Raw genomic sequence first — 22,513 nt, forward strand, 5'->3', positions numbered from 1 at the left:
GAAGAAGGGGCCGTTGCGGGGGGAGGGCAGAGGAAGGGGCAGCTGAGAGGAAGGAGCGGCGACGGTTGTGACAGTTCTGTGAGGAAGCTCCTGTGAGGGGAAATTTGCCCACAGGTAGCCACTGGTGGTTGGAGGAGAGGGCCGGCCCCCTACGGTATTTCCTGAGAAATAAAATGAGCCCCAGGCTAGTAGAAGGCTCCTCCTGGGGCCTCGGTGTGGGACCATGGGGCGAACCCCCTGGGGAGGTGGCTCCCAGCCTTGCCACCGGAATGTTCCTGAGGCTCCAGCCGGAGGCAGGGAAGCACAACCTGACGCTTCTCTGGAGACTGGTGGCAGAAGCCGCGCTGTGGTACCTGGCTTTATTGATGTGTTGGCCTAATAGAACGGTGTTCCTTGGAGCAAAGTACAAATCCTCCAAGTGTGAAACTCATAGCGTATGATCAATGCCTGTGGCAGTCTGTGGGGATGAGGAAGAAAAGCCACAGGTGGTTGTCAGGCTAGAGCTGAGTGAAGAGGAACTGCCCAGCGAATCAGACATTGCCCTGGGCGCCCGCCAGAGATCCCCCGCTTCCCGCCCTCCTGCTTTTCTGAGAGAGACACTACTGGGCCTTCCTCATCGCCCCATTTCTCCCTCCCCCAGACACAATTCCAAGTTCATTGCTGGATGACCTTTGTCCTTCCTCTTCCAGTCTGTTCTCAGGACATCTGGAATCGAACGCTCTTGGTCTTCAGTAATCGGTTAGCACAGACTCAGCCAACTGTGCGAAGACACCTTTTCAGTACACACAGAACAGGGTTTCTGCCCCTCAGGATTGAAAAGCTGAGGAGACAGGTTGTAAATACTGTTTTCTTCCTTGTTTAAGGAGGTCACAGATTTTAGTGTGGGTAGGAGGGGCATTTTTCTTTCTCCCCCGCTTCCAGGGGGTAACTTGGGAGAAAAGGAGGTACATAGGAAAATCATCTTGGTTGCTCAGTGACGTGACAGAGAGTGTGGAACCTGGGGACAGTCTTCCCTTCCCTGGGCCCTCTTTCACTCACCCATGGCCCCTGAGAGCTAGAGTGCTTGAGGGTGTGTGCAACCACACCTCAGCGTGGTAGATGTTTCCCTGATTATCTTACGTTCTCATACCTGTGGGCAGAGATAGGGGTTCCTAAATCCTCATGAGTGGGTGTCTGCTGTGCCCTCATCTTTCCCCCCCTCCCCCGGCCACGCCTTGGGGCTTGTGGGATCTTAGTTCCCCGACCAGGAACGGAACTCATGTGCCCCCTGCAGTGGAAGCGCGAGTCCTAACCACTGGGATGCCCGGGAATTCCCTATGCCCTCCTGTTTAGCTTCCATTTATTCCTAATGCCTCGAGGGACTGATTTTGATTTTTAACCCAGCGCCCTGAAGAAAGTGGGCTATCCCGGGGAAAGGACTGAGGATTGGGGGTGCATCTGGTGGTGGTCCCCCAGCTTCCGTGTGTCTACAGGTTTTGCCAACACAATGTCCAGCAAAGCCAACAAGAAGCAGGAAGTGAGTAGCCGGGGAAGCGCCCGCTGGCAAGTCGCTCGGTCTGCTCTGGCCGCACAGGCTGTGGAGACCACCCTGCCGGCCAGCAGTGAGTCCCAGGCAGAGCCCGAGTCTCTCAAGGAGGAGCCTGGTGGGTACCTGCTGGGGAGAGGCTTGGAGGCAGAATGTTTGTATTGAAGGAGGGTCTTAGGGCCGGGGAGCAGGTTCTGTTGCTTCTGGGTAAGAAGCAAGGGGTTCAGTGGAATCTCAGGCCTGCTGCTAGGTCCCTTGTTTTGTGTTTTCTTCCTGGCCAGCCTTATACTTGTTCTTTCTGTCTTAAAATTTCCCCCCAGTGCACCAAGAGCTCACCAGCCAATCCTCTATCCTAGCCTCTTCTTCCTTATTTCAAGTGTTCCTGGTTGCTCCTACCCGTGAAGAGGGTTTGATCTCTTCCTTTTTCCCATTTTCACCCTGGGTGGCAAAACAAATAATGTTTTTCTCCCATTAAGCCCATCACCATGGAGACTCAGCCTGCTTTGCCATCCTTTGAATCCTAAGCCTGACTGAATCTTTCTCCCATCTGTTTAAGGCTCTTGTATCTCTGCCCTCATTTCTTCAGGGCCTTGGTAGACTAAGGAGGTTCAGGTTCAGGGCCACAGGAAAAGAAGCCTGATGTCTAGATTGAGGAAGAAAAGAGTTTAAAGAGGCTGCCTCTTGTGGCTTTGATCTGAGGGATTCCTTCCTGTTGGGTGAGCTGGGGCCAATAGGGTTGGACGGTTTTTGGTAGCTGTTGCTGTCACTAGGCTGCCCCTTAGAGCACTGGCCAGTGTAGCTATGACTGTTAGCTAAGAATAGTCCTCCCCGTTTACCTGGGGCTTCTTTCCACTGCTAGCAGCCTGTCAAGATGGAGAGAAATAGAATCTCCTTTTAATATTAAAAGTTGAGAGATTAAGCGTGGGCATGGGAGAAAGGTCCAGGGTACACAGGGCCTTGCCCTGGGATCTGGACATTGGAACCCTGCAAATTTTTTTCTTCTGAGCTCTCTTAAGAGCAGTTTCAAGTGGGACTGGCTCCTAGACGCTGGGTACCAGGAGCAAGGGGAGGGAGGACGGAAGGCAGTGAAGTTCAACTTGGAGACTCCTCTGGGGTGGGAAGGGAATGTCAGGGTGTCATGTGATGTTGCTTATATGTGGAATCTAAAAAAAGGGTACAGATGAACTCGTCTGCAGAGCAGGAATAGAGTTACAGACGTAGAGGGCAGACTTGTGGTTGCCGGGGGTAAGCGGGCGAGGGGTAAATTGGAAGATTGTGATTGACATCTGCACAATGCTGTGTGTACGGTGGATAAGTAACAAGGGCCACTGTACAGCACGGGGAACTCTACTCGACACTCTGTGGGGGCCTCGATGGGAAAAGAATCCAGAGAAGAGTGGATGTGTGTGTGTGTATACATGGGTGATTCACTTTGCTGTGCACCTGAGGCTGACACAACACTGGGAATCAACTATACTCCGATAAAAGTTATAAAAAAAAAAAAAGGGAACTTCTAAATGAAAGCACTGACCCCCAAACACCAAGGATCTCTGAGTCCTTTTAGCTCTAAGCCTTTTTATTGTTTGATGTGGAGCTTTCTAGCTGACGCTTGATAGAGGTTCAGAGAAGACTTGGGCCTCCAAGGCAGCCCTGAAATGAGCCTTAATCCCTGTACTCAGGACTTCCCTGGTGGTCCAGCGGCTAAGACTCCGTGCTCCTAAGGCAGGGAGCCTGGGTTCCATCCCTGGTCAGGGAACTAGATCCCACATGCATGCCGCAACTGAAGATCCCGTGTGCCGCAACGAAAGGTCCTGCGCAGCCAAATAAATAAGTAAATATTAAAAGAAAAGAATCCCTGTACTCTTTGGAGTTGGGGAGGGATTGAGGCCTGTCCCACAGGAGACAGAGGGGGCCTACTATGGTCTGAATGTTTGTGTCCCCCCAAATTCATATGTTGAAATTCTCATGCCCAATATGATGGTGTTAGTAGGAGGGGCCTTTGGGAGGTTGCTTAAATCATGAGGGTGGAGCTGTCATGAGTGGGATTAGTGCCTTAAAAGAAGCAACTCCAGAGAGATTCCTTGCCCCCTTCCGCTGGACACAAAGAGAGGTCTGCACCCCAGAAGAGGGCCCTCACCCAACCCTGCTAGCACCCTGATCTAGGACTTCCAGCCTCCAGAACTGTGAGGAATAAATGTCTGCTGTTTAGAAGCCACCCAGTCTATGGTGTTTTGTTATAGTAGTCCAAATGGGCTAAGACCAGGCCTAAAACACTTCTTGGTGAAGGATGGTGGGTTAAAGGGCAAAACACCCTTTTGAGGTTTTTATTGATATCCTTTGCTTCCTTAAGTGCTCCTCTGTTCCCACTAAGAAAAGAAGTACAGGTACATAATCCCATATCTCTAATTTTTAAAAGCCCTAAGAACTGAAAGGTTTTTTCCCCCAAAATTTGGCATCCAAACTTATTTGGTGGTGAGACATAACCTAAACTGACATGAAGGTATTTATAGTCTATTTAAACCACTTAGTATAAATTTTCATATGTTTTACTGCAGAAATACTGACATTAAAAGTTTGTGGAGTGCTGTTCTAGAGGCCCCAAGATGTGGTGGGGGTCTCATATACCATACGCTATTACAAGTCTGCATTCTGAAATATACTTGATCCCAAGGGTTTTGGTTAAGGGATTGTAGACCTGTATTTCAGACAAATCAGAAAAAATACAGAGAATGAGATAATGAACACCCATGTACCCGTCACCCAGTGTGAGAATAAACCATGATGGCAACAAGTGAATCCCTTTGTTCCCCTGCTACCTGCCCCCCCCACCCCCAAGCCCTTCTCTCCTTCTCCAGAGGTCACCGCTATCCTGAGTTGGTGTTTGTCATTCTCAAGCCTGTTTCTTAAATTTTTACTGTATGTATCCATGACCATCACATACTAGTATCGTATTGCATGGTTTAGACTTTATATAAATTGTATTACAATAGAGGACAAAACCAGTTTACTCTTGCGATTGTCTCAGTCTCCCTCCCCCGCCTCGTTCCTGTCTGAAACCTTGGATGCCCTTGGCTTTCTCGAAGGGCATTGGGTTTCTTGGTTACCCATCGCACTCACCACTGAGCTCCTAGAATCAGCTGTTCCATCTTTCTCATGATTTCCTTCCTCGGCCTGTGTGCCTCACTCCCCTCTTAGGTTTTCTTTCTGGAAGTTGGAGTGTCCTGTTCCCAAGGTCTTTTGGTTGCCCCTCATTTGTTCCTTCCTCCTTTCAGCCCACGGGAGATGGGAGGTCCACCAGTTTTACCCCAGTCTCTCTGTGTGAGCAACAGATCAGGAAGGAGAGGGACACCCCCCTGGGTTTTATGGAGTCCAGAGTGGGGATGGCGGTTTGCTTGGAAAGGGGCTGATTTCTGTGGGCCCCAGCTTCTCCATGTGGGAACAGGATGGGGGAAGAATGGCAGGCCAGACGCTGAATGCCTAGAATGACCTTAATACTGACTGCCTTCATTCCCCTGCCTCCTCCTGTGCCCACTCCAGCCCCAGTCGGCTTTTTAAAAGAAAAATTAAAAAATATATATATATTTATTTATATTTGGCTGCACTGGGTCTTAGTTGTGGCACGTGGGATCTTCGCTGTGGCATGTCTAGTTGCAGAGAACTGGAGGCAGGGACTCGGACAGACATTTGTATGCCCGTGTTCACAGCAGTGCTATTCACAGCAGCCGAAAGGTGGACACACCCAAGCCTCCATCCACGATGAATGGATAAACAAATTGCAGTGGAATATTATGCAGCCATAAAAAGAACGGAGGTCTGCTACGATACAACAACGTGGATGAACCTTGAAAATATGCCAAGTGAAAGAACCCAGTCACAAAAGACCTCATATTGTATGATGCCACTAATATAAAATGTCCAGAATAGGCAAATTCATAGACTCAGAAGGTAGATTAGTGGTCACCAGGATCTGGGAGGAAAGGGGAATAGGGAGTGCCTGCTAAGAGGCTAGGCTCTGGTGCGACTTAGAAGTAAAGATATAGGGGCCATGGGGTGCCAGTTTCTCAAGGTACTTCAAGTACCTTGAAGTGGAGTTGCTCGGTCATATGGTGACTCTGTGTTTAACTTCTTTTATTTGTTGTTGTTTTTTTGGCTGTGCTGTCCGGCACGTGGGATCTTAGTTCCGCATCCAGGGATCGAACCCATGCACCCTGCAGTGGAAGCTCAGAGACTTAACCACTGGACCACCAGGGAAGTCTCTGTGTTTAACTTTTAATGGGATGCCTTCATTTTTGAATTTTCATTCTTCCCAGAGCCAATATTGGAGGAACCTGAAATACAGAAAGAAGAATTACAGGAGTGTGAGGTAGATGTGGTAAGTTTGGCTTTTCTCTGAGACAAATATTCCTCCCCAACAACTGGTGAATCAAAGGATCAGTTGCAGAATGGTGTATGAGGAATTCTCTTCAATCTCTCACTACCTTCTCTTTACTTTCTACTGGTAGCTTGCTCACTGCAAATCCAGTACACCGAGTAAAGGACAAAGTTATCCGTGTCCCCTACCCCTCCCAAAGAATAGGGCTTTCAGTGGGGAACAGGGCTCTTGGAAGGCCCTTCCTCATCTCTCCACCTTGGGTCAGATTGCAACAAGCTATATCCGTTGAATGGGTGAACATCTGAACAAGCTGGGCGGACACTGTCCTAATTGGTTACTAATTTCCAAGACATCCTCTTTCTTCCTGTCCTTCAGTTCCCTCCTTTGGCTGAAGAGTTTACAGAAGCCACTTGAAATACTTTCAGAATTTGGCACTCAGTAACCTCTACACCTTTATTTCCAAGCTGCATCAGAGCCTAGGCACACCCTCAGCTACCTGGGTTAGAAGAATAGAATGGTGACCTTGAACTTTTTTAAAAAGGGAGAGAAAAGTGACAACTACTCATTAAAGAAAAAAATTGGAAGGGATAGAAAAGTAAAACAAAGAAAGGGAAAATAAAAGTCATAGTATTACTGCCTGAACACATCCAACGTTACTAATTTGGTATATGTACATCCAAGGTTACTGATTTGGTATATGTCCTTTCTTTCTGTGTAGATTTGCAAGTTTTTTTGTTTCTTAACAATCCCAACTGTACCACACATTATAATTTTTTATTAGGCTTTCTCACAAAACATTTTTTTATTCTTCATGTTATTGTATACTTAAAAAAATACATCAGGCTGCCTTTATTTTTTTAATCACAAATATGTAAATCACAAGATACCTCTTTTTTTTTGATATGTAGTATTTTCATTACTGTTATTACATCCTTTTTGTAAGCAGCATTTTTTTTTTTTTGGCTGCGCAGCTTATGGGATCTTAGTTCCTGACCAGAGATTGAACCTGGGCCCCAGCAGTGAAAAACACCAAATCCTAACCACTGGACCGCCAGGGAATTCTCTGTAAGCGCCATTTTTTTTTTTTTTTTTTGGCCGCTGTGCTGCATGCAGGATCTTAGTTCCCTGACCAGGGATTGAATCTGTGCCCCCTGCAATAGAAGCGTGGAGTGTTAACCACTGGACCGCCAGGGGAGCCCCTTTAAGCGCCATTTTTAATGGTCATATGGTGCTCTGTAAGATATATGTATCACAGTTAAATCCTTACTCTTGGACATTTGCCATTTATGATTTTTTTGCTCTCATAATAATACAGTGATGAATATTATAAATAAAACTAACACATTTTGAAATACTTAGTATTTCCTTAAGTTAGATTCCTGTATATGGAGTTCCTGAATCAAAGAGTAAAGAACATTTCTAACACCTTTAATACATAATGCCAAATTGTTTTTCAAACAAATTGCATTTTTTTGCCCTTGCACTAGCAACAAACACTTTCCAGGCCTGGGTGTTAGCAATTTAGCAGCTTTTTTTTTTTTCTAGTTCCACTCCGCGGCTTGTGGGATCTTAGTTCCCCAAGCAGGGATTGAACCTGCACCCTCGGCAGTGAAAACGTGGAGTCCTAACCACTGGACCACCAGGGAATTCCCTAGCAAGGATTTTTTTTTTCACATCTTTATTGGAGTATAACTGCTTTACAGTGGTGTGTTAGTTTCTGCTTTATAACAAAGTGAATCAGTTATACATATACATATGTTCCCATATCTCCTCCCTCTTGCATCTCCCTCCCTCCCACCCTCCCTATCCCACCCCTCTAGGTGGTCACAAAGCACCGAGCTGATCTCCCTGTGCTATGCGGCTGCTTCCCACTAGCTATCGGTTTTACATTTGGTAGTGTACATATGTCCATGCCACTCTCTCACTTTGTCCCAGCTTCAATGGAATATTACTCAGCCATAAAAAGAAATGAAATTGAGTTATTTGTAGTGAGGTGGATGGACCTAGAGTCTGTCATTACAGAGTGAAGTAAGTCAGAAAGAGAAAAACAAATACCATATGCTAACACATACATATGGAATCCTAATTGTTTGACTTAGGCTAATATCCTACATGTTCCCTTGATTTAGTTTTACTGTGAGGTTGAGGGTTGCTTGATAAGACATTTTTACAAACACAGGCATAAATGAAATCTCTTGGGAAGATAATATCCCTCAGTCTTCCTTCATGATCCATTCTATTTTTACTGGTAGAGGGAAGAGAATCTTATTGTCTTGTTTCTTCGAAAGCTTGAAACCTGTCTTTCAGTCCGTTCTCAGCTTTCCCTTCCCCGTTCTGAAGCTGTCTGACTTCTCTCATCCCCCACGTCCTCATACGTGACAGTGGTTGGGAGAAGTGACCCATCCCAACAGCTGTCCCTGCTCTGGCCCTCTGCTCTCCTTCTGCAGAAGCCCCTTTTCTTGTCCCGAGCTGTGCTGACAGGACTGGCAGCTGCAACTTGGACAGAGGAGCACGATACCATTCTGGAACACTTTGCCCAGGACCCTTCAGAGCCCATCCTCACCATCTTCATCGACCCCTATGTGGGGCTGAAGCTAGGTCTGGGGATGCCTGTGCAGGTACGTACTCCGCGGTCCAGACCTCAGGGTGTTCTCCCAGGGGGCTGAGGGTTCTGAGGATCTCTGTCGTCTGTGAGTATTATCTCCTGTGTACAAGGTCTGTTGAGCGTCACAGTGAGTCAGACACCCTGCTTGGCAGCAGGATACAGAGAGGAATAAGGCAAGGTTTTGCTTTTTTTTTTTTTTTTTTTTTTTTTGCAGTACGGGGGACTCTCACCGTTGTGGCCTCTCCCGTTGCAGAGCACAGGCTCTGGACGCACAGCCTCCGGAAGCGCAGGCTCAGCGGCCATGGCTCACGGGCCCAGCCGCTCCACGGCACGTGGGATCTTCCCGGACAGGGACACGAACCCGTGTCCCCTGCATCAGCAGGCGGACTCTCAACCACTGCGCCACCAGGGAAGCCCCAAGGTTTTGCTTTTGATGATCTCATGGTCTAGTGGGGAAGACAGACATATAAAAAATATTTACAGTATATTATGATGCCTGGGCAAAGCTTTATAAGAGCTTTTTTGGAAGCAACTAATGTAGCCAGTGGAATGCTGGCAAGGCTTGGTGATGGAGGTGATATTTGAGTTGGGGATGAAGGGTAAGTAGGATTTCATCGAGGCTGAGTAAGAGCATCCAGGTAAAGAACACTTTATGTGCAAAGAAAGAGGAGTTGTGGGAAATGATACTGGAAAGGTGGGTTGGGGTCAGCTTGTGACGGGCCTTGTATGTTATGCTAAAGAATTTGGCTTTATCCCAGAGGGAACTATTGATGGCTTTCATGGGTTAGATAGATAACTGTTCCAACAATGGGGAGGATACATAGGTGAAAGGTAAACCATGGGTAGGGAAACAGTTAAAAGACAGAAGTATAGGGCTTCCCTGGTGGCGCAGTGGTTGAGAGTCTACCTGCTGATGCAGGGGACACGGGTTCGTGCCCTGGTCTGGGAAGATCCCACGTGCCGCGGAGCGGTTGGGCCCGTGAGCCATGGCCGCTGAGGCTGTGTGTCCGGGGCCTGTGCTCCGTAATGGGAGACGCCACAACAGTGAGAGGCCCGCGTACCACAAAAAAAAAGACAGAAGTATAGTAAAATGTCGGTGGTAGAATATGGGTGGTGGATGTACAGGTCATTATTGTAAAATTCTTTTGGTGTTTCTGTATGTTGGAAATTTTTAGAAATAAAATTTTGGAAAAGAAGAAGGGCTATTGCTTTGCTTTTATTGGCAGCACGTATACAAAAATTGAAATGATAATGAAGATTAGCATGGCCCTGCTCAGCAGCACAATTTGTGAAGCTTCCACATTAAACAAAACCCAAAACAGGCCATGGCTTTTTCCCGTGTATTGGCAATAATCGGCTATAAAGCATCATGAAAAAAATATTTCATTCACAAAAGGAACAAAAATTTGAAAAAAATAATTTAGGATTTATACGAAAGAAAACAACTTTGTTGCAGGCCAAGAAAGAAGATTTAAATAAATGATGAGCCCTACTTTGTTATAAAGCAGAAACTAACACACCATTGTAAAGCAATTATACTTCACTAAAGATGTTAAAAAAAAAAATGGTGAGCCCTATCCTGTTTCTGAGTGGGAATCTTAATATTATAAAGATCATTCCATCCAAAAAAATGTACTGTTTTAATGCAACTCCAATCAAAGTGCCACAGATCCTAGATCCCTAGTGTAAAGGATTTTTAAAAGTATATCTAGAAAAATGAAATGAAAATAGCAAAAAAAAAAAAAGATGAAGAAGAAAAGTAATGTAGGAGATCTGTGACTATGAAAATCTTTTATTAAATTACAGTAATTAAAATAGTTAGATTGGGGCACGAATATGTATTATATAAGCAACAGTAAAGAAACAGAGAGAGTCCAGAAACATATATGTAAGCATTTTCTACAAAAATTGCTTTTAAAATCTGTGGGGGAAGATGGATTATTCGATGAATAGGGAAACATGGAAAACAAAGGTTTTCTATTAAAAAAATCTAGTGGGGCAAGGGGGAAATAGGGAAATGTTGGTCAAAGGGTACAAATTTTTTGTCCCTACAACAAAAGCAATAAAAGCAAAAATAAACAAGTGGGACTACATCTAACTAAAAAGCTTCTGCACAGCAAAGGAAATCATCGACAAAATGAAAAGTCAGGGAGGGAGACGCAAGAGGGAAGACATATGGGATCATATGTATATGTATAGCTGATTCACTTTGTTATAAAGCAGAAACTAACACACCATTGTAAAGCAATTATACCCCAATAAAGATGTTTAAAAAAAAAAAAAAAAAAAATGAAAAGTCAACCTATGAATGGGAGGAAATATTTGCAAATCATATATCTGATAAGAGATGAATACATATCTAAAATATATATAAAGAAATCATACAATTTAATAGCAAGGAAACAAAACAATGTGATTAAAAACCGTGCAGAATTGAAAAGACATTTTTCCAACGAAGACATACAAATGGCCAACGTGTACGTGAAAAGGTGCTCAATACCACTAATCAGAGAAATGCAAATCAAAACCACAGTGAGGTATCACCTCATACCTGTTAGAATGGCCATCATGAGAAAGACAAAAGATGACAAATATTGATGAGGATGTGGAGAAAAGGGAACGCTTGTGTACTGGGAATGTAAATTGGTGCAGTCACTATGGAAAACAGTATGGAGGTTCCTCAAAAAAATAAAAATAGAACTACCATATGATCTAGCAATCCCACTTCTGGGTGTATATCCAAAGGAAATGAAATCACGATCTTGAAGAAATATCCACACCCCCACATTCATTATAGTTTATTTAATAATAGCCAAGGTATGGAAACAGCCTAAGTGTCCATCATTGGATGAGTGGATAAAGAAAATGTGGAATACACACACACACACACAGAGGAATATTATTCAGCAATGAGAGAGAAAAAAACCTTGCCATTTGCAAAAGCATGGGTGGCCTTGGAGGGTATTATGCTCGGTGAAATAAATCAGATGGAGAAAGACAATTACTGTATGATCTCACTTATATGTGGAATCTAGAAAAAAAAAAAAAAACTAACTCATAGAAACAGAGAACAGGACAGATTGAGAAACAGAGATTCAGATGGAGGGAAACAGAGGACAGATTGGTGGCTGCCAGAGTTGGGGATGGGGTAGTAGGGAAAATGGATGAAGTTGGTCAAAGGTACAGACTTCCAATTATGAGATAAATAAGTTCTGGGGAATAATGTACATACAGCATGGTGACTCTAGTTAACAAAACGTATTGTATATTTGAAAGTTGCTAAGGGGACAGATCTTAAAAGTTCTGACAAAAAAAAAATGTAGTTATGTAAGGTGATAGGTGTTAACTTATTGTAATCATTTTGCAATAAATATACATATCAAATCATTACACTGTATACCTTAAACCAATACAATGTTATAGATCAATTATATCTCAATAAAACTGGGGGAAAATTGTACAAAGTTTAAGTTATGCAAGATAAATGAGTTCTGGAGATCTAATATACAGCGTGGTAACTATGGTTAATAATACTATAATGTATAATTTGCTAAAGGGTAGTTCTTAAGTGTTCTCACTACAAAAAGAAAAAAGAAAAAGAAAATGGTAACCATATGGGATAATGGATATGTTAATTAGCTTGATTGCCGTGATCATTTCACAGTGTATATGTATGTCAAAACAGCAAACTGTACACTTTAAATATATACAATGTTTATTTGTCAATTATACCTCAACAAAGCTGAAAAAAATCTATTTAGCATGCCAAAAAATATTCTAAATAGATCATGGATTTAATTGTATTCTCCTGGGGCAAGATTGAAATTGAAAAACTTCCTTAAGAAATTATTACTCTTGAATACTTGATGAAATAGTAAAAAGTAAAACGAGAAAACAACAAACACCCAAGAGTAAACAAACAAGGAAAGAAGCAAAATCTAATCTAATAAACTTTAAAAGTGGGGACCAATGAAAGGTCTATGTACTAACTTATGGAAACCGTCCTCCCTGCTGGAATGATGGACGCCCCTTAGTGAGATGGAGTGAACCTCGGTTTTTTACAAAATCTGAAAAGAAAGAGCCCATGTATTTTAACAAAGATTTTACACTGTTTTAAATTAGCTTTAACCATCTGCCCATCCCCTCATGCAGTTATCTTAGGCTAGAGAAAAGTGAATGAAACATAAAATACCCAACCCTTTCACTTTAACTTCGAGGGGGAAATGAAACTGGGCTCTCACAGTGGGACATCAGGAAGTCACCCACAGTACTTTAAAGCAAAAAGAAGGAATTCAGAGAGCTGCGCAAGCATGAGGCAAGTGAAGTTGCATGGCAACTGCAAGCATACTACATCAAGGGAGAAAAAGAACAGAACAAAACATGCAAAAGAGGAAAACATAACTGAACAGAAGGCAGTTCCTCACAACAGCATCATGTTACAATACGACTTAATAAGAACATGAATTTAATTTTTTAATAAGCTGAGAGACGAAATGATAAAACGTGAGAATGAAATAAGAGGGAGACTGCAGATTTTTGAAATAAAGAAAGCAGCATGTTTACATGTTAAAATTAGTAGGTTAGAAACAGCAAGGAACTGAATAGCTACCACTGAAAATCTGAACGGATGTAGAAGAGAGGCTTGAGATAATTACAGCGTATGCAGAAGAAAAAACCAATGACAATACAAGTAGAAGTTAATAGATGTGAAAGACAGACACAGGTGATCTAACATAGGGTACCAACTAATGAAACAGAATATAAATTTAAAAATAAAATACAGAGGGACTTCCCTGGTGGTGCAGTGGATAATACTGAGCTCCCATTGCAGGGGGCCCAGGTTCAATCCCTGGTCAGGGAGCTAGGTCCCACATGCATGCTGCAACTAAGAGTTCACATGCCATATCTAAGGAGCCTGCCTACCACAACTAAGACCCGGTGGAACAAAAAAAATAATAAAAATACAGAGAATTTCCCTGAACTGCAGAAGGAACAGAATGTGGGAATTGAAAGGACATACTTTATTCCACAAAAATTTGTTGCACAGTGTTTAATGTCAATACACGTCTTAGTTAGGTTACTTAAATTCGGGGAAATTAATTCTTTGGGAACATCACCTATGTGGTATTCCTGCCAAGAATATTTAACCTGCATCTAATAATGAGAAAACAATCCAATAAATCAAAATTAAGGGACATTTTGGAAAACAACTGGCCTGGACAATTAGAAATATCACTGTCATGGTAGAAAGAAAAAGACTGGGAAACTATGTGGAATTAAAGGGGACACAACCATGTGTGATCTGTATTGGATCCTGGATGGGAAGAAACCAGCTGTAAATGACATTATTTGGACCACTGTGGAAAATTGAATATAAACTGTGTATTATATAAAAGTATTAAATGAATTACAGTGTTGAGACTGTTGGAGAATATCCTCCCTTTTAGGAGCCATATGCTGAAGTATGTAAGGGTGTAGTTTTATAACGTCTGCTGCTAACTCTGAAATGGCTCAGCAGAGAGAGAAGGAGAGAAAATGAGAGAGAGTGCAATCATGCACAAGTACAGCAAAATGTTAACAATTAGTGGATTTAGATGAAGGGCATGTTATCGTTCATTGTGCCTTTCTTGCAACTTTTCTATGGGTTGGAATTTTTTTCAAAATAAAAATTTGGGAAATAATTATTTAGGCCTCTAGTCAAAATCCCAAATTATCTACCAAGGGGAACCATTAGGCTGATCTCAGACTTCTCTGAACACCCAGAATTTACACCTGTGAGTTCTCCAGGAACCATAGTGTAACCCAAGGGTATAATTCCCAGCCTAGATGGTCAAGTATAGAGGCAACAAATAGGCAGTCATTTTTAGTCTTGAAAGAACCCTACTTTGAAAAGCAAAAATGATGTCATCAATGGAAATCCAGTTCATCAAAGAATGAACCAAAAAAAAAAAAAAGAGCAATGAACCAAATAGAAAACTCAGGAATAGAGACTCTGTGAATATTCATTTAAATAAAGAACTAATACTAAATAACCATGGGAATTATGGTTATGTTATTGAATGTGAATGTTATCAACCTGGACAATGTAAAAAATAATAGTATAACAAAAATTGAGAAGTGGTGAGAGAATGCAAGAGAGTAAGAGGATGCCAATGTTCTTGTCGTTCAAAGCAGCGGGTCAACTGAACTTAAAATTGGAAGGCAGTGAGAAAACTAACCTCTTTTTATTCATTTATTTATCTATTTTTTGGCTGCACTGGGTCTTCGTTGCTGCACGTGGGCTTTCTCTAGTTGCGGCGAGCAGGGGCTACTCTTTGTTGCGCTGTGTGGGCTCCTCATTGAGGTGGCTTCTCTTGTTGTGGAGCACGGGCTGTAGGCACGTGGGCTTCAGTAGTTGTGGCACACGGGTTCAGTAGTTGTGGCTCCCGGGCTGTAGAGCGCAGGCTCAGTAGTTGTGGGGCACGGGCTTAGTTGCTCCGCGGCATGTGGGATCTTCACGGACCAGGGCTCGAACCCGTGTCCCCTGAATTGACAGGTGGATTCTTAACCACTGCACCACCAGGGAAGTCCTAACCTCTTAATATTTTTCATAAGCTTTCTTATAACCTTAGAAAGGGGTCTTTTAAGAAGAAATCTCTCTTAGAGATAAAGAAACATTTATTTGAAGCTCAACCACTTACTATATTCACATCAATGTGTTTTTATTCTATTAAATCCAAGTAAAATTAAATTTAATACTTTTAATTACAAATAGCATGATCCTGGGGCTTCCTTGGTGGTGCAGTGGTTAAGAATCCACCTGCCAATGCGGGGGACACGTGTTTGAGCCCTGGTCCAGGAAGATCCCACATGCCACGGAGCAACTAAGCCCGTGCTCACAACTACTGAGCCTGCGCTCTCGGGCCCGCAAGCCACAACTACTGAGCCTGTGTGCTACAACTACTGAAGCCCGCATGCCTAGAGCCCGTGCCCCGAAACAAGAGAAGCCCCCGCTCGCCACAACTAGAGAAAGCCTGTGCACAGCAACGAAGATCCAACGCAGCCAAAAATAAATAAATTATATGTAAAAAAAAAATAGCATGATCCTATTTTGAAATAACTATTTTAATTTATTTTTCTGTATATAGATAGATAGATAGAGAGAGATGTCTGGAATAGTATTTTCTCTAATGATCATAATTAATGTCTGGGTGGTGGAATTTTAGATGACATTTAAACTTTTATCTTTGTACTTTTCTGCATTGTTTCAGTTATTTATAATTAACATATCATTTTTAACAAAAATAATAATTGTTAAGCTTTTTTTTACAAAAAGAAATACAAGGACTTCCCTGGGAGTCCAGTGGTTAAGACTCCGTGCGTCCAATGCAGGGGCACAGGTTCGATCCCTGATCAGGGAACTAAGATCCCACAAGCCGCATGGCATGGACAAAAAAAACCAAAACCAAAAAAAAAGCGCCAAAATTTAATTCTGGATAGTGGGAAGATGAATTTCTTCTTTGCATTTTATTTTCAGTTTTTAAAGTTAAATCAAGTATAAAGAGTAGCTACAAAAGTACGAAAGAAAAAAAGACAGATGAATCTGATCTTAGAGTGGGAATGACTTTTCTAAGCATGTAGAAGTCAGAAACTTTAAGAAGTTTTAACAACAGGAAAGTTATACGTTTCTGAATGTAAACAACAACAAAAACTCAGCATAAACACAACTGAAGGATAAGTGAAAAATTGGGGGAAAAGTATATGCAAGTGAAATGGAAAACCCTAGACAGTTGTCTCTTACTTTAGGTCCTTCTCCTTTCTGGTTTTCCTATATCCTTTTCTTTCCATTTATCCATCCATCCATCATTTATGGAGCATCTAATATGTCCCTATCACTGTGCTAGGTCTGGAGCCAAGTTGGACAAAATACACAGTCCCTACCCTCAAGGCATGCTCTCTCCATTTCCTCCCCACATCTCTGTATACAGACTCTGTTATGTCCCTGACAAGAACAGGAAGCACCTCATGTTGCTTATATTTGGAGAAGGATTGGATACACTAAGGGAATGCGACGAAGAACTCAGCCAGGCTTTCATGATTGGAGCCTCAGATTCCCTTGGGGATCATGGCTGGGCCTGGACCCTGAACTCTGATCTACTGTCTTTCATGCAGACCCAGAACCAGATTGTCTACTTCATTCGCCAAGCGCCAGTTCCCATCACTCCAGAGAACTTTGAGGCGACTGTGCATTTTGGGACAGTGCGGGGTTCCTACATCCCAGCCCTGCTTCGGCTGCTCAACGGCGTCTTTGCCCCTCAGATCTTTAGAAACACAACCTGGCCCGAGAGCATTCGAAATCATTTTGCTTCTCACCTGCACAGGTTCTTGGCCTGCCTGACAGGTGAGTGGAAAGACTGGAATGCCTGCTTTCTCCCCAGTCCCCACCAACAGATGCTTGGCACAGAGTAGGTGCTTGGAATGTGTTTGTTGAATGAGTGGAACAGGGTACAGAGTTTGCCTTCTAATCCAGGTAGAGTTTCCTGCTGTAGAACAGTTGGCCAGACCTGCTCAGAGTTGGAAATTTCCAAGAGTACATGTAGGGTAAGGGGAGATGGGGGCGGGCAGTAGGGGGAGTACATGTGTCATAGAAGAGAGTGTTGAGGGCATGGTATAGATCTTTGACCATATGTTATGACAATCTCTTATAATATCTCAGTGAGGTATCTCTGCCTTCTGTCATTTTCCCGCTTGGTATCAAAAAAGCATGAGTCATAGTTTCTCCTGCCTGCTCTCCTGAAATGCGCACACTTCCTGGGCCCCAGATCATCAACCATGGTTGGAAGTGGGGTGGCATACACCCATCGCCCTCTGTGAACTCTCATGGTCCTTTCCTTAGATACTCGGTACAAACTGGAGGGGCACACTGTTCTCTACATCCCTACAGAGGCCATGAACATGAAGCCTGAGGCGGTGGTTAAAGACAAAGATCTGGTACAGCGACTGGAGAGTGAGTGGCTGGCACCGCCCATGTGTCAGGGCTCCTAGGGGAGAGGTGGGGGGCAGCCCAGAGGCTGGGACAGGAGTTGGGTTAGGAGGGCTGTGTAGGGGGAACAGGGAAGGACACAACTGGGGAGTACTGCAAAGAAATGCCAGAGGTTTTGTCCTCTCCCGGGCAGCTTCCATGATCCACTGGACACGGCAGATAAAGGAAGTGCTCAGTGCCCAGGAAACTGTGGAGACAGGAGAAAATTTAGGTCCTTTGGAGGAGATTGAGTTCTGGCGCAACCGATGCATGGACCTGTCTGGCATTAGCAAACAGCTGGTGAAGCCGGGAGTGAAACACATCGAGTCCATCCTGCATCTTGCCAAGTCATCCTACCTGGCGCCCTTTATGAAGCTGGCCCAGCAGATACAGGTCTGTGAGTGGATCAAAAGATGGAGGCTTGCCAGAAAGTAGACAGCGGTTGGGACACTGTAAGGTGCTAAGAAGAGAGAGTCAACATAGTCATCAAAGGCAAAGATAGATGCACCCAGTGCTTGGACTTGGACTTGTGGGAGAGTATAAAAGTGGTAGAACACAAGGTCCCAAGGAGCTTATAGTTTAGTTAGGGAGACTTCTGGTTACTCAACAAGTGTACTACATTGAGTGCCCTCTCTGAGCCCAACCCATACAGTCCAGCTGAGAAATAAGACTTACACAGAAGAGATGGCTAGATGGCCTGGGGTCAAAGACAAACCCACACGGTTCAGCCGAGAGAGCCGCAAAAGAAACACTTCAAAAAAATTAAATTTGGTATAATATGACAAGCTGATTATCTTAGTGTTGGGACGCACAGAGATCAGAGTGGTCTGTAGAATACAGAGAAAGAGGCCCTGTCTTCCTAGGTGGAATCTGAAGCTGGTATTGAGGGAACTGAGCCACCGTTAGGTGGAGAAGTCTAAAACCCTCGTTGAGAACAGGGCAGTGAAGGGGCCTGGGTGACAGCCGCTGGGCTGAATGAGAGTGATATCCAGTCAGTTGATCAACACCTATTGAGCGTCTCCTTTGTGCAGAGTTAAGAGTTCAAGGGGAAAAACTAGAGAAATAGTTGCAAAACCCGAGCTTGGGGAATTCCCAGTCTAGCGGGAGAGATGGGACTCCCACATGAGAAAAGACATAAAAATATTTTTGTAGAAACTAGTAAGTGAATAAAAGTCGATATGTACAAGCTCTGGTCCTGAAGGGTGGCAGAGACCTGAGGTGATTGGCACCAGGTAGGGTTAATTGGGAATGCTTCCCAGGAGAGGCAAGTCGGGGTAGGGTTTGAGGAGGATCAAAAGTGCTCGCTTTGAACGGGTTCTTTCCAGGGGGTGAGTCTTCTCCTGGTTTCTCTTTACTGCCAGGATGGCTCTCGTCAAGCACAGTCAAACCTGACTTTCTTGTCGATCCTGAAGGAACCTTACCAGGAGCTGGCTTTCATGAGGCCTAAGGACATCTCCAGTAAACTCCCAAGGCTTATCAGCCTCATCCGCATCATCTGGGTCAACTCTCCCCACTACAACTCTCGGGAGAGACTGACCGCCCTCTTCCGGAAGGTGTGTGCCTGCAGAGGGTGGGACAGAGGGTTACGTGGGGGTGGCCGTGTTAATAGGACGCAGATTTCTGGAGAAGGCGGAGTTCACCAGCAGACATATGCGGTGAAAAGGTAGTGAGGAATGCCCTTCAGGTCGGACGGAGACCACAGGTTTTTGCCTGCATCATCAGCTTTAGTGATGCTTGGAGTTGGGGCCTGGACTGGACATTTTGCTTCCAGGCGGACGTAGCCCAGGCGGGAAGAGGGGCTTTGCAAAGAGGCATAGATGGAGTGCAGGGCGGGAGGGGGGCACGAAGGACAGACCCCCAGGCAGAGCTGTATGGAAGCCGAAGACCCACTCTTTCTCGTTTCCAAAGATGGAACTCTCAGTGGGCGAGAGGCAGATTCAGGAAGGAACACCGACTTTTTTTTTTTTTTTTGCGGTGCGCGGGCCTCTCACTGTTGCGGCCTCTCCCGTTGCCGAGCACAGGCTCCGGGCGCGCAGGCGCGGCGGCCATGGCTCACGGGCCCAGCGGCTCCGCGGCATGTGGGATCTTCCCGGACCGGGGCACGAACCCGTGTCCCCTGCATCGGCAGGCGGACTCTCAACCACTGCGCCACCAGGGAAGCCCAAGAACACCGACTTTTGAGGAGCAGGAGCCGGCACACTTCCTGGAGGGCAGTGGAGCCAAAGAGTGGGGCAGGGGCGCTGGGCCGATCGCTGGCTAGAAATGCAGCTGCAGAGCTGGGCTGAGGCAGGCAATGGAGGTGGAACCCAGAGGTGCTGCCACGCCAGCAGTGGAGGACCAGGGGCGAGAGGGGTATCGGGAGGCAAATCCAGAAGTAGGAGGCTGAGACCTGAGGCGTGGTCTTGGGGACTCCGAGAGAGGGTGGGGTGCAACTAAGGCTGTGAACTGAGGCTGTTGGGACCCCATCTGCAGATGAGCAATGAGATCATCCGCCTGTGTTGCCATGCCATCTCCCTGGACCGGATCTTTGAGGGATACGTCATTTCTAGCAAGGAGGACCTACAAGGCTGCATCTCCTGTTGTCACGCCTGGAGAGACCACTACCTACAGGCTGTGCAGATGCATACCCAGTACGACGGGCCTCCCCTAATATCCTGTGTGTCGCCCACCTTGTCGTTCCTATAGCGGGTAGATTCTGAGTCCTTTTGCTTGCACTTTAAGCCTATGGATTATATCTTTCTAGAGTTTTTACCTGGGTCCGAGTTTTCTCTGTGGATTCGGATATTCTAGCTCCCAGCCGTAGGTCCTCCTAACTCTAATAACCTCCCTGATCCCAGGGATCCCTCCTGGTGTTTTCCTCCTTTCTTGGCCCTGAAGTCTAAAATTCCATTGTGTGTAAACCTTCTCTTAGAGCTGAGATGCTTTTGTTTCCTCTCTGCCTCTCCTCACCTTGAGTTTCTTCTCTTGGGGTTCAGGAAAACTGTTTCTTGGGGTCTCATTTTCTAAGGCTCCCCCTGAACTAGGACTCATGTTTCTAGCCTGGCCTGGGCAGGTTGGTTAATGCCTCGTGTTCCCGCTTCTGACTGGTCAGTCTTTCTTCCGACAGGTTCTCCCGCTGGGGCTGGGTCCTAGACCAGACCAGCATATTTGCCCAGGTCGATGCCTTTGTGCAACGCTGCAAGGACCTTATCGAGGTGGGAAGACTGTCAGGGAAGGAGACTTAAAGCCAGCAGCAGACGCTCCAGAAGCTGGGGGAGCTGGGGCTGAGGCTACACATAGAACTTGCTGCTTTGGTTCTTTTCACACGACTATGCCTGACCACCATCCCGTGCTTTGAGACTTTTGCCTGTTATCACTGCCTTAGTATCTCATATTTCACTCTGCAGCTAAAATTCACCCCGGTAGCCCCTTGCATCTGGTTGGTCCTCCTTAGTTTTTAGCCATTTAAAGCTAAACCAAAGAGCTCAGGACAGAGAGGTTCAGAAAGGAGGGCAGGAAGCCTCACGCTGACTTCTTTGCAGGTATGTGACTGTCAGTTCCATTTTGCCCGCTGGGAAGATGGCAAGCAAGGTCCCCTTCCCTGCTTCTCTGGTGCCCAGGGGCCCCAGATAACACGGAACTTGCTGGAGATTGAGGACATCTTCCACAAAAACCTGCACGTGCTGCGAGCTGTTCGCGGGGGCATCCTGGACGTCAAGAACACCTCTTGGCACGAAGACTACAATAGGTGAGAGCATCACAGGCAGGCCCCCGGGGTCGAGCAGGGAAGGGAGGTCAGGGAGGTGAGAGCAGAGTGTACTGGGGAAGCGTGGAGGCCACAGGTCAGGAATGGGGAGGGCAGGGGAAGTGCAAGGAAGGAGGTGGTGGCTCAGACTCAGGGTTCCAGAGTCAGCCTTTCTGGGCTTGGATCCCGGTTCTGCCACAAACTAGCTACATACATTGTTCTACCAGCTGGGGCCTCTGTTTCCTCACCTATAAAATACGGTTAGTGGGACTTCCCTGGTGGCACAGTGGTTGAGAGTCCGCCTGCCGATGCAGGGGACGCGGGTTCGTGCCCCAGTCTGGGAAGATCCCACATGCCGCGGAGCAGCTGGGCCCGTTAGCCATGGCCGCTGAGCATGCGCGTCCGGGGCCTGTGCTCCGCAACGGGAGAGGCCACAACAGTGAGAGGCCCGTGTACCACAAAAAAAAAAAAAAAAAAAAAAAAAAAAATACGGTTAGTGATAAAGCCTACCTCACTGCACTGTTTTGAGGGATAAATGGATTAATGCGTGTACAACACTCAGTGCCTGGCACCTAGGAAGCCCTCAGTACATAACAGATAGAAGTCTTACTCAGGGGATGTTCTTGGGGGCAGGCGAGGGCACCCACCCTTCAACATGCCTCTAACGGTGCAGGTTCCGGGCTGGAGTCAAGGACCTGGAGGTGATGACTCAGAACTTGATCAGCTCCGCCTTCGAGTTAGTCCGCGACGTGGAGCACGGGGTGCTACTGCTGGACACCTTCCGCAGGCTTGCAGCCCGAGAGGTGCGGCTGCCCGCTTGCTTCCTCCACCCCTGGTTCTCTTCTGCCTTCCTTCAGTTCCTGCTGGTCCTTCCAGACACCATCCAACCTCCGTTCATGCTCTGTCCCATGTCCTGAATGGCCAGTGCCTCTTTTCTTCCGCTGTTCCCCCAGTGCCCGGATGCCTTGGGAGCGGGACTCCCACAGCAGGGGTGTAGCTTTCCTCCAGGGTGGAGCTGCAGGGAACCCGCATCCCTGGGTGTGTTGTCAACTTCCTCTTCTTCATCAGACTATCAAGCGAACATATGACAAGAAGGCGGTGGATCTCTACATGCTGTTCAATAGCGAACTGGCCCTCGTGAACCGTGAGCTGAGCAAGAAGTGGCCGTACCTGGAGCCCTACATGGCCCAGCATTCGGGGCAGGCGCACTGGGTGCGGATCCTACGGCATCGCATCGACAGGGTCATGAACGTAAGTCTGGCCTTTTCCAGGACTTGTTCTCACAG

General features: G+C 45.7%; 1 protein-coding gene across 2 annotated transcripts in view; it reads left to right on the forward strand.

The window, feature by feature from the left end:
• Nucleotides 1–772: 772 nt before the first annotated feature.
• DNAH2 (dynein axonemal heavy chain 2) overlaps nucleotides 773–22,513 on the forward strand; it is an 85,667-nt gene continuing 63,926 nt past the window's right edge. The window contains exons 1-11 of one of the 2 annotated variants that reach the window (XM_024748473.1): nucleotides 773–832; nucleotides 1,456–1,643; nucleotides 5,836–5,897; nucleotides 8,345–8,515; nucleotides 16,654–16,882; nucleotides 17,378–17,488; nucleotides 17,658–17,896; nucleotides 18,865–19,056; nucleotides 21,025–21,230; nucleotides 21,901–22,030; nucleotides 22,296–22,478. In XM_024748473.1, the coding sequence (XP_024604241.1) occupies nucleotides 1,487–1,643; nucleotides 5,836–5,897; nucleotides 8,345–8,515; nucleotides 16,654–16,882; nucleotides 17,378–17,488; nucleotides 17,658–17,896; nucleotides 18,865–19,056; nucleotides 21,025–21,230; nucleotides 21,901–22,030; nucleotides 22,296–22,478 (1,680 nt within the window). In that variant the 5' untranslated portion in view covers nucleotides 773–832; nucleotides 1,456–1,486. Of the gene's footprint in view, nucleotides 833–1,455; nucleotides 1,644–5,835; nucleotides 5,898–8,344; nucleotides 8,516–16,653; nucleotides 16,883–17,377; nucleotides 17,489–17,657; nucleotides 17,897–18,864; nucleotides 19,057–21,024; nucleotides 21,231–21,900; nucleotides 22,031–22,295; nucleotides 22,479–22,513 lie in introns of those variants that run through there. The other variant, XM_024748474.1, reaches the window with a different exon arrangement.

The sequence above is a fragment of the Neophocaena asiaeorientalis genome, unplaced genomic scaffold (assembly GCF_003031525.2).
Source record: "Neophocaena asiaeorientalis asiaeorientalis breed wild unplaced genomic scaffold, Neophocaena_asiaeorientalis_V1.1 scaffold543, whole genome shotgun sequence".
Taxonomy (NCBI): Eukaryota; Metazoa; Chordata; class Mammalia; order Artiodactyla; family Phocoenidae; genus Neophocaena; species Neophocaena asiaeorientalis.